General features: G+C 41.5%; 2 protein-coding genes across 2 annotated transcripts in view; one reads left to right on the top strand and one right to left on the bottom strand.

Moving 5' to 3' along the window:
• The window catches only part of LOC311111286 (MAP kinase-activating death domain protein-like), an 81,317-nt gene extending 65,936 nt beyond the window's left edge, over positions 1 to 15,381 (bottom strand). The window contains exon 1 of the mRNA XM_084154001.1: positions 15,069 to 15,381. The gene's annotated coding sequence lies outside the window, so the exon portion shown is untranslated. The remainder of the gene's footprint in view (positions 1 to 15,068) is intronic.
• Positions 780 to 1,939, top strand: LOC311111551 (serum amyloid A-5 protein-like). The gene is made up of 4 exons (XM_084154303.1): positions 780 to 840; positions 962 to 1,067; positions 1,249 to 1,387; positions 1,591 to 1,939. The coding sequence occupies exons 2-4, from the start codon at positions 980 to 982 to the stop codon at positions 1,727 to 1,729; spliced, it is 366 nt and encodes a 121-aa protein (XP_084010429.1). The 5' UTR covers positions 780 to 840; positions 962 to 979; the 3' UTR covers positions 1,730 to 1,939.
• Positions 15,382 to 17,162: the final 1,781 nt, after the last annotated feature.

The raw sequence follows: 17,162 nt of genomic DNA, 5'->3' as shown, positions 1-17,162 counted from the left end.
TTACTTTTAGATCTATGTGTGTTGTTGTGAATTGTTAGATATTACTGCACTGCTGTAGCTAGGAACACAAGCATTTTGCTACACCCACAATAACATCTGCTAAATATGTGTATGCGACCAATACAATTTGATTTAAATTTGATTTGTAAACAAGAGTAATAGTGACCAGTAGCAGGATAAATAGATAGATACTAATGGTAATGGCAATCAATAATCAATGAACAGCAGCATAGGTGTGAGGGGAGCAGTAGTTGTGTAATCTGTAAAATAAAGGTGCAATCCGTCAGATGTGGACATGCAAATTGCCTTTCATGTCTATGTCTATTAAATACCTGTAGTCTACCATACTATAGTAGTCTATAATGAATCATATCATAAGGAATGATTCTCTCATATCAGGTGAGAGGCAAACTTTTGGAACCTCATCCATCATGACAATTACGACTTTAAAAGTTGAAAAACAAACCGCATTTCCCCCATGAGATTGAATTATTTATACACAGTCTTATTAATGCTGACACATCACATTTTGATGCCTTGGTTTTTTAAGCAGTAGGCCTAGTTACACAATTGAGGAGTATTTTTCTTATTGCCTAAGGCTTCAGAGCAGGTCCTCTAATTCATCTTGTCATGACCTGGAAATTCCTGATCTTGTGTACCGGGCAGAGACTTCTGATCGTAATAGCCTGGTAGGACGAAGTTAGGGAATTCCAGCTGTTGGAAAACTCAACTCCTCCCTGGTCTGGGTGGAATATAAGAACAAGCTGCGGACCACAAACCAACACAAAACACGAGGGAGTTCAAACTGCCTGACTGACTAACTAACTAAGGAGCTGTAAGGTAAGAGATGACTCTGTAATATGATGCAGTCGCAGTTTAAGTCAGATAAATGATCTGTAAATATGTTAGCAATTCATATCGTAGCCTACGTTCTCTCTCACTCTTTCCATGTTTCTTTCAGTCTGTCACATCTGCAGGTATGAAGGTGCTTCTAGCTGGACTTGTTCTGACCCTTGTTGTGGGGGCTCAGGCCCAGTGGTACCGCTTCCCTGGTGAAGCTGCTCGAGGTCCGTTTTTTACACTTTAATCATTGTTTCTTCATTGTTGACAGAAATAGATACAGAAATCAAGAGCAAAATTTGATGACTCCTTTAAAGTAATTGTTATTTCTTGAGGCTAGTGGTTTGAAAAGTTGTAATGTTCTTTGTAAGTGTCACACTCAACGTCGGTGTACTCCTGACCCTGCAGGTGCTAAAGACATGTGGCGTGCATACGGCGACATGAAGGACGCCAACTGGAAAAACTCAGACAAGTACTTCCACGCCCGGGGCAACTATGATGCTGCCAGGAGAGGACCAGGGGGCAGGTGGGCAGCAGGAGTCATCAGGTGGGTGATTCTCAAATATCTGAGAGACGCTTATAATGTGGTTCAGTTGGTCATCAACTGATCTCACAAAAACGTTCTCCTTTCTCTATTTAGTTCTTTATGACACTTTTTGTTTAAAATAGTGTCTGGTCAGAGAGACAATTTTACCATTATTCGTTCACTGTCATTGACGAGTAACTTATGTAATATTTATCCTCTCTCAGTGATGCCCGGGAGATGGTTCAGGGTTCCAGTGGTCGAGGACACGAGGACTCAGCAGCTGACCAGGCGGCTAACCGCTGGGGACGCAATGGAGGTGACCCCAACCGCTACAGACCCAAAGGACTCCCCAAGAATTACTGAATCAAAAATAAAATGAGATTACTAGCCAAACTGAAAGGACCACATTCCAAATAAATATATTGCACTTAATTACTGCTTTTGGTAAAAATGTAATATTCTCAAAAATAATTTTGCCCAAATGTTCTGCTAATAGACAGGTACATGGTAGTGAAACTTAGTGTACACTGTATTTCAAAAGTGTTGCAAAAATAAAGTGATTACACAACTAGAGACCGATTGTCTTTCTGTAGTCAGTATGATACGACTGGGAAGGTTGGTAGTAGGCTATTCTGAATTATTTCATTTATTTCAGAACAGACATCAGTAATTCTATAACTTTGGCAAATGTATTTCAATTTTTCAGGGGTGCTGGAGTTCGCTCAGAACCCTTCGCGCTGCTATGATTCTATAAGGAAATAAATGATGAAGTGCAACGCTGGAGAGATGAGAGTTGCAGGCTCATGTCTATCAGAGCAGAGAGGGAGAGAGATCATAGAAAGTGAATCTCATTCTAGTTATGTGAGAGATACTGGCGCGCTTCTCACACAGCCACGGCCATGTGTTGGTCTCAAACATAGGTTACAATGTTGCACAAACCATAAACCCGGGCCGGCCCAACCCAAATCTATTCTTAGAATATTAGGCCCCGGCTGAAAATCAACTTTTTCACATTACTTTTTTTGTAGGGTCAGGAGAATTAACGAAGAGGCAACTCAAATTAACTTGAATTGCTTTTATTATAATTTTTACATTGCAAAAAGTGAAAATAATTTTTCATGCCAGGAGAGGTACCGGATCCGGCCAAATAGGTTCATAACAAAACAGTCCAAAAAGGAGAGGTGCCGCATCCTGTTCCGGCTCAAATTAAGCACTGGTTAACTTTCTCATCCATAGCTTTAAAATGCATCTCAAGTGCAATTGCACTGTTTAGCTCACATCTAAAGGTTGGGGGGCATTTAGGACGTACTGCGGGTCGCTAAAATATCCTAATGATTATGATCACACTTCCTCAATTCAAATATTATGGCGACACTATACCAAAGACGGTTTGGTATGGTTTAGAAACTTTGGAACCAAGCTTGAGGTATCAGTGTGGCCCCATCACCTGGACCTATACTGTCATTCTGTATTTTCACGCCTAGAATAAAAACCTCCAGGCTTCCGTCATAACTGTCAATTTATTGAAAAATATATATAAGAATTACAGAGGTTTGGAAAAAACTAATCCCATCCAAATCGTCCTCTGGAATAATGGACATTCTGTAGTAATAATGACATAACCAACGTTCTCTAGTAATACTAGTCCCGTGCGAATAGGTCTTTGTGTCACGTAAAGAGAGCAAGGGTTGAGGGAATAGGGAATGTTTTTCCTAAACAAACATTTCATAGAAATCTGGAAACACTGGACAGTTACTTTAAGGGAGCTAAATTCATTAATTCATGACACCACAAAGTAATGCTTGCAAGGCCTGTGGCATTCTGGTATGCCTGACAGGTATCTGATATTCCCAGAAAAACTGTGCCGATGTTGAATTATAAGCCCATCTGATGAGGTACTTATCTAACCTTAGAGAGAGGGCATTTTCTGAGCTATAGTACTGCATTATCTCACAGAAGACAGATCAGATCTGTCAAATAATCTGTAGTGAGGACTGCAAACTCAAGTGTTTGAGAACATGAGAAGTAATCCAGCTAAGGATTTATGGAAATGTAGCCCAAAGGACAGGGGATATGAAATGTGGAAATAAGCTTTCTCCACATCCACCTTTACAACTTCACCAACCCATGACTAAGATGTTGGAATTCAAAATACACGTTGCAATTCAACATAACCAGGAAATGGACCAGTGAGTTTATTGTGCATCATAGGCTATAGGTCTCATTGTGCCACATTCAAACACCTAGTACTCCTCTTCCAATACAACACATTTTGATAAGATTAATACTACTATCATATAATGAAATACTCTGATTAGGTACTGCTTGTGGAGAATCGATTGGGCTGCAAGTCTCTCGCCGCTCTCGACCCAGCAAAACTAGAAATCTGCCTCGTTGGCAATGGGGTGGAAATTAAGGCATGATTCAGTGATTAGAGCAGACACTTCTGCTCGAAAAGCAGTTTTTGCTAAGTGTCAAAATATCTCACAAATCAACCTGTGGACAGAGATTTGAGATTGATAGCTGGACTGACATAGCAAATTATGTCTCCAAGTACCGTTTAGGCTACAGGACAGATTTTAACATACTAAAAGAGACTGAAGCGACTTAATGGAGGTGTCTGACATGTGGAATCAAGGATTGTAGTCTAAAACCAGTGCTACAGCACCTGTCAGAGGAGTAATTGGAGAGCAGGAGACAATACAAACACAAAGGTAAAATATAGCCTATAGCCTATTTGACAGACAACCCATCCACATCTAGTAGTGTGCTCTCTCAAAGTGGACACTTATCACTGCTCTGTATTATTATATATTCAACTCCAGTATTTGTCCTTCATAGCTTGTTCTCCATATTCTTTTTAAATAGGGAGCCAATTTTTTTTCAGCACTTTTATTTCCACCATGACAGATCAAAACTAGTTCTCATGGCTCTCTCGTCCCTCTGCAGCAGACATCGAATCGCAATAAAATCACAGTATCGAATCACAATACATATAGAATCGTGACAATCATAAGAATCGCAATACATATAGTATCAGCACCTAAGTATCGTGGTAATATCGTATCGTGAGGTCCCTGGCAATTCCCAGCTCTAGTGTTTTTCCTGTAATGTTTTAGAAAGCCTACATTAAATTCCCAATTACTATTCTCGTCTCACCAGAAGGTGAACTAGTGGCTCAACTGAAGATGCACCAAAGTATTTCAAATACTTTTTGGTAAAAAAGACTCAATAACAAAGAGCTCAGATACACTGAGAAAACGGACTGCCAGTAGGTAGACCTACAGAGCACAGTAAGAGGCCGTTCCTTCTCTTGCTAGAACAAAAAAACACCGCCTGCTGCGTACCGGCCTGGTACCGACAAACCGGACATTTCTACATGTAGAATCGCCTGCCTGTCGGTAGCCAACAACTTGACTTTGAGCAAATCAGAGTGCGCGGACCTCCGCGTGACAACAAAAGGGAAAGAAAATAGGCCACATCTCGGTGTAATCCACCTCCTTTTCATCAGAATTGTTCTAACTAAAACAATAAAGCTACATAGTAAATTAATCTCCCAGTGTCTGTTGGAAAGCAGACTAAACCAGGTTTTCCCTCAAGAATTTTGCATGTGCTTAGCTCTATTCCGTTTCTTTTTATCCCAAAAAAAAAATCTAGTCCTTGCCGATGACAAGCATAACCATTACATGATGCATCCACCACCATGCTTGAAAATATGAAGAGTGGTACTCAATGATGTGTTGTTGGAATTGCCCCAAACATAACGCTTTGTATTGAGGACATAAAGTTAATTTCTTTGACAATTGTTTTGCAGTTTTACTTTAGTGCCTTATTGCAAACAGGATGCATGTTTTGCAAAATGTTTGTTCTGTACAGGCTTACTTCTTTTCACTCTGTCATTTAAGTTAGTATTGTGGAGTAACTACAGTGTTGTTGATCTATCCTCAGTGTTCTCCTATCACAGCCATTAAACTCCAACTGTTTTAAAGATACCATTGGCCTCATTGTGAAATCCCTGAGCGGTTTCCTTCCTCTCTGGCAACTGAGTTAGGAAGGACGCCTGTATCTTTGTAGTGTTTATTGCAAAAATCTCTGAAGCTGGAGACACTTATCTCCCTCACTAACTTTAAGCATCAGTTGTCAGAGCACCTTACCGATCACTGCACCTGTACACAGCCCATCTGAAATTAGCCCGCCCAACTACCTCATCCCTATATTGTTATTTATTTTGCTCATTTGTACCCCAGTATCTCTATTTGCACATCATCTCTTGCACATCTATCATTCCAGTGTTAATACTAATTGTAATTATTTTGCACTATAGCCTATTTATTGCCTTACCTCCATAACTTGCTACATTTGCACACACTGTATATATATATGTATTTCTGTTGCATTTTTGACTTTGTTTTGTTTTACCCCATATGTAACTCTGTGTTGTTGTTTTTATCACACTGCTTTGCTTTATCTTGGCCAGGTCGCAGTTGTAAATGAGAACTTGTTCTCAACTGGTTTACCTGGTTAAATAAAGGTGAAATAAAATAAAATAAAATAAAAGTGACTGGGTCTATTGATACACCATCCAAAGTGTAATTAATAGCTTCACCATGCTCAAAGGGATATTCATTGTCTGCTTTTTTTTTTTTACCCATCTACCAATAGGAGCCCTTCTTTGCGAGGCATTGGAAAACCTTCCTGGTCTTTACATTTACATTTACATTTTAGTTATTTAGCAGACGCTCTTATCCAGAGCGACTTACAGTTAGTGAGTGCATACATTTTCATACTGGCCCCCCGTGGGAAACGAACCCACAACCCTGGCGTTGCAAGTGCCATGCTCTACCAACTGAGCTACAGTTCATGAGTTCATGAGAAAACAAAAACATAATTACTTGACACATTGGAAAGAATTAACAAAAAAACAGAGCAAACTGGAATGCTATTTGGCCCTAAACAGAGAGTACACAGTGGCAGAATACCTGATCACTGTTACTGACCCAAACTTAAGGAAAGCTTTGACTATGTACAGATTCAGTGAGCATAGCCTTGCTATTGAGAGAGCCCACCGTAGGCAGACCTGGCTCTCAAGAGAAGACAGGCTATGTGCACACTGCCCACAAAATGAGGTGGAAACTGAGCTGCACTTCCTATCCTCCTGCCAAATATATGACCATATTAGAGACACATATTTCCCTCACATTACAGAGATCCACAAAGAATTAGAAAACAAACCCAATTTTGATAAACTCCCTTATCTATTGGTTGAAATACCACAGTGTGCTGTCACAGCAGCAATATTTGTGACCTGTTGCCACAAGAAAAGGGAAACCAGTGAAGAACAAACACCATTGTAAATACAACCCATATTTATGTTTATTTATTTTCCCATTTGTACTTGAACTATTTGCACATTGTTACAATACTGTATATATACATAATATTACATTTGAAATGTCTTTATTCTTTTGGAACTTCTGAGTGTAATGTTTACTGTTAATATTTATTTCACTTTTGTTTACTATCTACTTCACCTGCTTTGGCAATGTTAACATATGTTTCCCATGCCAATAAAGCCCTTACATTTGTGGGTGAATCTGGGTTTGAAATTCACTGCTCGACTGAGAGAACTTACAGATAATTGTATGGGGTACAGAGATGATGTAGTCATTCAAAAATCATGTTAAACACTATTATTGTAAACAGAGTGAGTCCATGCAACTTATTATGTGACTTGTTAAGCACATTTTTACTCCTGAACTTATTTAGGCTTGCCATACCAAAGGTGTTGAATACTTATTGGCATTTCAGCTTTTCATTTTGTATTAATTTGTATCAATTCCGACAAACATAATTCCACTTTGACATTATGAATAGTGTGTAGGCCAGTATCAAAAAATCTCAATTTAATCAATTTTTAATTCACGCTGTGACACAACAAAATGTGGAAAAAGTCAAGGGGTGTGAATACTTTCTGAAGGCACTGCCCACCCTAAACAACATTGTTTTAGGCCTAAGCTTTCTCTTCAAAATCACTGTCTAAACATGTTGGTAAATTTTACTGCTGAATGTCGGCATGAGATATAAAAAGCGTTTGGATACCTAGTGAGAATAAGGTCTATGACACACTCATCCACACATCTTTGATAGCTGTCTTGCTTTCCCATCTAAAACAATTAAAGCTGGTTTATACCTTACGTACGCAACACAAAACCAGTACGCAAAATGGAGAGCCTGCGTTCTTGTGTCAAATTATGAATTGTGGGGCTGCACGTCTGTAGGTTTGCTACGCACACCATTTTGCGTAGCTACTTGTAGTTCTTTCATGCGTCTGTACATAGGGTATAAACTAGGCTTAAGGCGTAATTCATAGAGGAAATATTAGCCTACTGAGTGTGTGCAAAGCATGCTGGATCTGAAAGAAACATCTCTAGAAAGATAGAAGAGAATGGAAGTCTAACATCCTCACTCAACTGGTCATGTGACCTGCTTGCTTCCCAGTCTATCATCTTTTATTCCGCCTACAGCCATAGCATCGGCCCTGAGGTAATAACATTCATCATAGTCGTCATAGCAACCCAACCCTGCTTTCTTCTTGCTCAGCTGTGTGTCGGCTATTCTTAAAATCAGAGAACGTTAGTGGGCAGGGCACCATGTTATCAGTGGCACCAAAAGTTTTATTATCTAGGCTAATGGGTCGTTTTCCAAAATATGATGATGTCAAATTAGGAAATTAACCATGACAGCTACAAAGCAAAAACCAGGAAGATTGAAGCCTATATACGGCTCTGGACTAGGCCTGACCAAATGGCGAGCCTGAACAAAAAACCTGACAGGCAAACAAACTTAGCACAGAACAGGAGGAGGACAAGTACCTCGAGTAAACTCGAAGAATAATATGAATTGGTTCATAAAAAGTGAGGCTGTGATCTAAAATAGGCATGAATCCTGTTGAGAGTTTCTCTGGCAGAATCTGTACATAACTGGCCTTTCACTGAAAGGTAGCCGAATGTTTGATTACAGCAGCTCTAGTTCATTCAATTTCCTCAATGACGCCTGTGGCCCATTTGTTTAGTTTCTCCTTTCACAATAAAGCCTAATTACCTGTCCACAGGCCTCAGATATGGATAAAGTTTAATTGTGTGCTCAACTTCAGGTCATGCCCTTACAATATTATGCAGACGTCAAAGGCTGGTAAAACGCCAATGGAAGGTTATTCTCAGTTGTCAAAAAAGGCACACTAGGCTTACTACTATGAATGGTCAACAAAGCAACTAGGCCTATAACGGTCTAGAATCTTAATTTAAGGTGCCACTGCATGTATGTAGATCTAGATTTTTCTTCATCCATCAACAACACAAAGGAAATATTGCCTGAGCCTTCTTCATTGGTTTGTTTACCTTCCTTCTCGGAGTAGCATAATTTACTTACAAATGTGTGGGCGCTAATGCACTAGGGACCTCAGCAGTGTAGTGGCAGCAAATAACAAATCTATGTGGCCATGTAAAAACTGGGCACGCTTGTATCTTGTTCCCAGTAGCCTTCTTAATGGTGATAAAATGTTGGCTCCACCTAGTATCTACAATTCAGAAACGAGGCTTAGGCTACATCTAGAGCCAGACCACGTGATCATTTAACAAAGTAGTCCAGCGCCTACATCTGGACTACTCAGTCAGTAGAAACTAGATACATTTGCAAGTGGTGCCTTTGAAACTCCACCCAGAAAGACAAACACTCCACAACCAGATCAGCTTACCAGTAGCCTATATCTGTTAAAGATGGTTGTGTTTGAGCTGATGGGTCAAGGCATCCTCAAATATTAGCCTACTAGGCCTAAGTCCTCCGCAAAAAGAAATAGCCACGCAGAACGCAGTGAAAGCACCAGACCGTCTGGATAGTATGTGTGCCCGGAGATGGAGACATGAAATACAGGCTGTACGTGCCATTCATTTGCTGATGGTGTGCCATTTGGAGTGGCTATGACTGAAACAGCCTGCAGCACACAACAGACTGCAAAATACTCATTGTGTGTTATTCAGCTGCTGAATTTCAATGCCTCAGGGGCCTGAACAACAATTACAAAATAATTCAAACCTGTCTAAGAAACAAGCTACCATTAGGCTGCCTTCCGCCAATTGGATTCAACTCTAATGAATAAGATGTCATGAGGCTGAGATGGAATCTATGGGCAAAAACTAGGGCTGGGAATTGCCAGGGACCTCACGATACAATATTATCACAATACTTAGGTGCCGATAAGAGATGTATTGCGATTCTAGATGTATTGCGATTCGATACTGCAAATGTATTGCTCAATATACACTATATTTACAAAAGTATGTGGACACCCCTTCAAATTAGTGGATTCGGCTATTTCAACCACACCCGTGTATAAAATTGAGCACACAGCCATGCAATCTCCATACACAAACATTGGCAGTAGAATGGCCTTACTGAAGAGCTCAGTGACATTCAACGTGGCACCGTCATAGGATGCCACCTTTCCAACAAGTCAGGTCGTCAAATTTCTGCCCTGCTAGAGCTGCCCGGTCAACTGTAAGTGCTGTTATTGTGAAGTGGAAACGTCTAGGAGCAACAACGGCTCAGCCGCGAAGTGGTAGGCCACACAAGCTCACAGAACAAGACCGCCGAGTGCTGAATCGCGTAGTGCGTAAAAATCGTCTGTCCTCGGTTGCAACACTCACTACCGAGTTCCAAACTGCCTCTGGAAGCAACGACAGCACAAGAACTGTTCATCGGGAGCTTCATGAAATGGGTTTCCATTGCCGAGTAGCCGCACACAAACCTAAGATCACCATGTGCAATGCCAAGCGTCGGTTGGAGTGGTGTAAAGCTCGCTGCCATCGGACTCTGGAGCAGTGGAAACGCGTTCTCTGGAGTGATGAATAACACTTCACAATTTGGCAGTGCGACAGACGAATCTGGGTTTGGCGGATGCCAGGAGAACGCTACCTGCCCCAATGTATAGTACCATCTGTAAAGTTTGGTGAAGGAAGAATAATGGTCTGGGGCGGTTTTTCATGGTTCAGGCTAGGCCCCTTAGTTCCAGTGAAGGGAAATCTTAATGCTACAGCATACAATGACATTCTAGACGATTCTGTGCTTCCAACTTTGTGGCAACAGTTTGGGGAAGCACTTTCCTGTTTCAGCATGACAATGCCCCCGTGCACAAAGTGAGGTCCGTACAGAAATGGTTTGTCGAGATAGGTGTGGAAGAACTTCACTGGCCTGCACAGAGCCCTGACCTCAACCCCATGGAACACCTTTGGGGTGAATTGGAACGCCGACTGCTAGCCTTACCTAATCGTCCAACAGCAGTGCCCGACCTCACTACTGCTCTTGTGGCTGAATGTTCCAACATCTAGTGGAAAGCCTTCCCAGAAGAGTGGAGGCTGTTATAGCAGCAAAGGGGGACCAACTCCATATCAGTGCCCATGATTTTGGAATGAGATGTTTGACGAGCAGGTGTCCACATACTTTTGGTCATGTAGTGTATGTCTGCTGCAGAGAGAGAGAGCATGACAAAATGAGTTTTGATCAGTCATGGAAACAAAAGTGCTGAAAACAAATTGGCTAACCATTTAAAAAATAACATGAATAACAAGCTATAAGACAAAAAATAGTTTTGGAGCAGGTACAGCCGACTAGTGCTAGGTAACGCTCCCTAGCAAATAAATAAATAAATAAATTACACACACACTGAACAAAAATAAACGCAACATGGAACAATGTCTAAGACTTTACCGAGTTACAGTTCCTATAAGGAAATCAGTCAATTGAAATAAATTAATTAGGCCCTAATCTATGGATTTCATATGACTGGGCAGGGTCGCAGCCATGGATGGGCCTGGGAGGGCATAGCCCCACCCACTTGTGAGCCAGGCCGCCCCTCTGGGGAGCCAGACCCAGCCAATCAGAATTAGTTTTTCCTCACAAAAGGGCTTCATTACAGACAGAAATAATCCTCAGCACTCCCCCCTCAGATGATCCCGCAGGTGAAGAAGCCAGATGTGGAGGTCCTGGGCTGGCGTAATTACACGTGGTCTGCAGTTGTGAGGCTGGTTCGACATACTGCCAAATGATCTAAAATGACGTTGAAGGCGGCTTATGGTAGAGAAATGAACATTACATTCTCTGGCAACAGCTCTGGTGGACATTCCTGCAGTCAGAATGCCAATTGCACGCTCCCTCAAAACTTGAGGTATCTGTGGCATTGTGATGTGTGACAAAACCACACATTTTAGAGTGGCCTTTTATTGTCCCCAGCACAAGGTGCACCTGTGTAATGATCATATTGTTTAATCAGCTTCTTGATATGCCACACCTGTCAGGTGGATGGATTATCTTGGCAAAAGAGAAATGCTCACTAACAGGGATGTAAACAAATTTGTGCATTAAATTTGAGAGAAATATGTTCTTTGTGCATATGGAAAACTTCAGGGATCTTTATTTCAGCTCATGAAACATGAGACCAACACTTTACATGTTGCATTTAGATTTTTGTTCAGTGTATATCAAAATAAATGGAAGTCAAAGTATCAATATAAATTAGTCCAAAATAATATTGCGATATGTAACTATCGATTTTTTCCACAATCACTAGCAAATACTGCTTGAAATGCCACATAGCCAAACTGATTAAGCAATTTCCTTTTTGATTGGGCAATTTACTGTTTTATGATTACAGTTGGGCCTAGCTAGGCAGGTCATTTCTGTCCAATATATAGCAAAACATTTGTAACTGCCACCTTCATGACAACACATTTTTAACACTGTGACATAATATTGAAATAGGGTTATTGAAAATACAAATTTTAGGGTAGGGGTAACAGAGCTAGCGCTCCTGGTCAAAGTTTACCAATGAAACAGCACCACTGGCAAAATACAAGATACACAGTAAACCTCTCAGGTGCCTCATCTGACAAGAGGTGAGCTCTGGGTCGAGCAATCAAAGCCTTCCTTTCTCTGAGAGCAGGAAATCAGAGAAGGCTAGCGTAATGACTGAGCCATGTGAGAGAAAGCAGGCCCCCGCAAATCGAATCATCTTCACAGGCTAATAATGGCACAGGTTAAGGCAACAGTTGAATATGGTCAGAGTGGTCTACTCTGCAGGCGGCACTGACTGGTTATGTAAGCACTGATGGGAGATATGATTCACACAACATGCAAACCAACTCTTACCAGTAACACTGAATTGCAACCAATATGGAAAGGATGTAGCCTATTGCAGTGGCCTCACATTTTTCAATAGCCAGATTGTCCATTTATTGTACAAGACAATGTCTTGTTAGTTTTGCTGCGAGCAAAACTAAAACTGCAGAAAGACTCCTATAAACATTAAACATAGGTACACAAAAGTGCTGTACAGTCAGGAATATTCTGAAATACTGCAGTTTAAAATACTGCATTTTCACGATTAATTGGAAAATGGTGCTCTTGATGGTGTTTCAAAACATGAAAATGACTCCATCACACCTGCTGGCTGGCCAAGGTCTCATAGTAAATAAACAAATGTGGCTATTTCTTCACATTTCTCTTGGGCTGCCTAAAGGGACGGATCTTGATGTTGTGGCTAGTGTGTCAGCATTCAGACATAGGCCTGATATAATAGATCTATAGTACCTATATGTTATGCTTTCTATCAAATGAAGACGACATTGACTAGTACAAGCAAAACTGCTTGATTGGTACTCACGCAAGTATTTAAGCTATAGGCTTGAGATTCTCTCTCATTCTTGCAATGTCATCATGATTTGCCTGACGTGCGACTGCAGCGAGACAGTGCAAAACTCTTCTGCATGGGTGACAATATACATAATTGGTGACAATGGGTCAAAACGCCCTTGACCCCAAGTTCCAAGGTAGCCTTTACCTGGCTTACTTAACTCAGAGAAAGCGGGACATCAGAAACGTTGTCCCTCAATGGGTGAGGGGGAGCAACCTCTGCATAGCATCCACGTCGTGTATAGCTAGAAGCAGGCTAGCTTAGTGTGTGATTGCGGCCTGCATGAACGTCCCCCCCCCGAGCATCCCAATGGTTCCTGCATGAACGCCCCCCCCCCCTCCCCCTCAAGCACGCCATCTTCATGCTTGAGTGACACTTTTGATATTCTGGATTTCCTCTGATTGTCTATGCGATTAAAATGTGGGTCAAAAGGGAAATAAAAGTATTAGCTAGTTAGCTACCTATCCCGCCAGCTAGCTAGCACCCAGTGTCCTTCACTAACCTGCCCTCGCCTTCGTTAACAGAACTGCGGGAAAACAGTGCCCAACAGGTGGGAGCGAAGTACAGTCTACAGGTGTGATAGCTAGCTACCTATACCGCCTGCTGTGTACTGGAGTCCTGGCTAGCTAGCACAGAGTCCTTTGCTCCTGCCTGCCGAACACATGCCCTCGCCATCGTTAACAGAACTGCGGGAAAGCAGTGCCCGATAGGCGGGGGCGAAGGACACTGTCTACCTAGTGATGCTATGTTTGAAACTGGAGCTCTGAGGCACACGATGAAATCGCTAAGCAGTGTACTTCAAAGCAGTGTGCCGATGCCTGTATTAATTTATCAGAAGCATGTGATCAATGACGTCCGAAGCTTCGTTTCGTTGAACAACCACCTGATTGGTTTGGAGGTGGAAAACCTCAATGCTTCAGGAAGCTTAGTTTCCCCATCACTAGCTATGGGTTGTTGCCCCATCACTTCTTCTGTGGGGTTTACAAGCAGTTGGCATCCAATGTTATGGTGCATTACCGCCCCCTACTGTACTGGAGCGCCCCCGGCTCCCACCTTTGTACCAGAGTCCTAACTTAAAAATGGACCAATAGAAGTATTGTGGTCCTCTGTAGCTCAATTGGTAGAACATGGCGCTTGTAACGCCAGGGTAGTGTGTTCGATTCCAGGGACCACCCATACAAAAATTTATGCACACATGACTGTAAGTCGCTTTGGATAAAAGCGTCTGCTAAATGGCATATTAAGTATAAAGAGGGGTTCGGAACGCCCCGAACTGCACCCTTCTCGGCTAGCTACATAGCCTGGTTTGCTGGCTAGATAGAGTTGAGGTATGATACTACCTCGCGTTGTCTTGACGTAAAAATGTATGCACACATGACTGTAAATCGCTTTGGATAAAAGCGTCTGCTAAATGGCATATTAAGTATAAAGAGGGGTTCGGAACGCCCCGAACTGCGGGCCGCAATGGCAACCTTCTCGGCTAGATACATAGCCTGGTTTGCTGGCTAGATAGAGTTGAGGTATGATACTACCTCGCGTTGTCTTGACGGAATAATGACGAAAACAGTGGTGAAGGTGACTTAATTATGTGAAACAGCAAAGCTACCTCCAAAGTCCCATGTTTAATTACAATTTCAGTAAGGACGTGGATATTGTATCTACAACGACCTGCATTTAATTGTTGTTCCAGTATTTAGCTGATTGTTACCATCTATAAATAATCAGCATCCTCTAGGACACAGAGCAAACCAACTCCATCACTGATACGTACGTCACGAGTGCATTAGCTAACTTACTAGCTATCATAAGTAGCTGGCTATCTATCTTTAAGTTTGTTTACCATGGCAAGTAACATTATAATATATTTGATCGAGCTGTACTCTGACATTGTCACACTTGTGATAGTTGTGAAATTAGTTACCAAGAAAGATACGAATTGAAAATGCAAGAACATCTTACCAGTAGCTAGCAGTATGTTAGCTAGGTGGCTAGCAATACCCGCTAGCTAGCTGTCGTCGTCGGCCTGGTATGTTGTTGGTGGTGAAAGAAAGCCAGTGAGGAGATGAATTGACACGTATTTCAAATAGCGAGATGTAATTAGTATCCTGGATCCATTTTCCAGAGATGGTGATTCAGCAGCTCTTCAATGTGTGCTTTAAATCCACACGTTCTAATTTTTACCTGTGAAATGCTAGCTAGTTGCTTGCTAACGTATGATTATTGGTTTAAAACCTGTCTTCATAACATTTCCTCCAGATCATCTGCAGGGACTGGAGTTCCGCGGGTGGGGGCAGACTGTACGGTTGTGAGACCTATGTGAAGCTAGCCACAATAGTGGAATTTGCGGTTCGTCTTCAAAATAAAAGTCCCTCATTGAAAGTGATGCAAACGGATACAAATAGTGGAATCATGTCATATTTGGACTATTTAATGTTAAACAAGGTGGGAATGTTAAAGAAGGTGGGAATGTTATATACATTTAACAATCAGTTGAAATCGCACTGTGGATATATAAGACTTCAGAATTGCATTGGTGGCATACCTATTTCACTGTAAAACCTTACCTATGGCTTGTGGATCAATGAAATGGGGTATCAGTCTACTCAGCGACACCCACAGAACTATGAATAGTTTACACAAATATTAGCATCATAGCTCTTATTGTAGGACTTAGACTGTGGGCTTAGTCAGCCTATTGTGCATATTTATATTGCACTGTACAGCCTTACTTATGGATTGTGGATCAATGAAATGGGGTATCAGTCTACTCAGTGACACCCAGGGTCACAGATATTAGCTGTGTAGCTCTTATTGCAGGACATCGACTGTACAATATGAATGTCAAAACTCATAATAGGCTGACGGGAGGTGATTTCCCATAGTCAAAGTCCCGCAATATGAGCTACGACACTAATATTTGTGTAATCCTTCACAGTTGTGTTCTGTGGGTGTCACTGAGTAAACTGATACCCCATTTCATTGATCCACAATCCATAGGTAAGGCTGTACAGTGCAATATGAATGTCCAATACACATAGTGGCTTGACTGGTAAGCTTAATGTGGCTAATTTCACAGTGGTTTCAGAGTCAGGCAATAAGAGGGTCCCCTAAATGGCCAGAAATATTGTCAAGAAATTCTAAGGATTGTATAGTTTAAGGAAAAAACATAGTCTACACTGAATTTATTAGAAACTAAAACTTGCTTAGTGTACCTTTAGTCATCGTTACAATATATACTGAACAAAAATATAAACGCAACATGCAACAATTTCTAAGATTTTACTGAGTTACAGTTCATATAAGGAAATCAGTCAATTGAAATAAATTAATTAGGCCCTAATCTATGGATTTCATATGACTGGGCAGGGGCGCAGCCTGGGAGGGCATAGGCCCACCCACTGGGCCTATGTCCTCCTTTTCTTCCCCCACGAAAGGGCTTTATTATAGAGAGAAATACTCCAGTTTCATCAGCTGTCCGGGCGGCTAGTCTCAGACGATCCCACAGGTGAAGAAGCCGGATGTGGAGGTCCTGGGATGGCATGGTTACACGTGGACTGCGGTTGTGAGGCTGGTTGGACTACTGCCAAATTCTCTAAAATGACATTGGAGGCAGCTTATGGTAGAGAAATTAACATTCAGTTCTGGTGGACATTCCTGCAGTCAGCATGCCAATTGCACGCTCCCTCAAAACTTGAGACATCTGTGGCATTGTGTTGTGACAAAACTGCACATTTTAGTAGTCTTTTGTCCCCAGCACAAGGTGCACCTGTGTAATGATCATGCTATTTAATCAGCTTCTTGATATGCCACACCGGTCAGGTGGATGGATTATCTTGGCAAATGAGAAATTGTCAATAACAGGGATGTAAGCTTTTTGTGCTTATGGAACATTTCTGGGATTGTTTTTCTCACCTCATGAAACATGGGACCAACACTTTACATGTTGCATTTATATTTTTTGTTCAGTATATTTGGGAGCTGTCACTAAGCATATAATTTAAATGACAAGAAAATAACAGACCCCGAAAGGACTAGAACTATAATTGCATGAAG

Source organism: Coregonus lavaretus, assembly GCF_964263955.1.
Source record: "Coregonus lavaretus genome assembly, chromosome: 37".
Classification (NCBI taxonomy): Eukaryota; Metazoa; Chordata; class Actinopteri; order Salmoniformes; family Salmonidae; genus Coregonus; species Coregonus lavaretus.
This window is presented reverse-complemented; position numbering and strand designations above follow the sequence as displayed.

Bases quoted from the DNA above. Each gene is read 5' to 3' on its own strand.
- LOC311111551 (XM_084154303.1), top strand. From the start codon at position 980: ATGAAGGTGCTTCTAGCTGGACTTGTTCTGACCCTTGTTGTGGGGGCT. The intron at 1,068-1,248 runs GTCCGTTTTTTA...CTGACCCTGCAG, and splicing joins CCCTGGTGAAGCTGCTCGAG to GTGCTAAAGACATGTGGCGT. The intron at 1,388-1,590 runs GTGGGTGATTCT...ATCCTCTCTCAG, and splicing joins TGGGCAGCAGGAGTCATCAG to TGATGCCCGGGAGATGGTTC.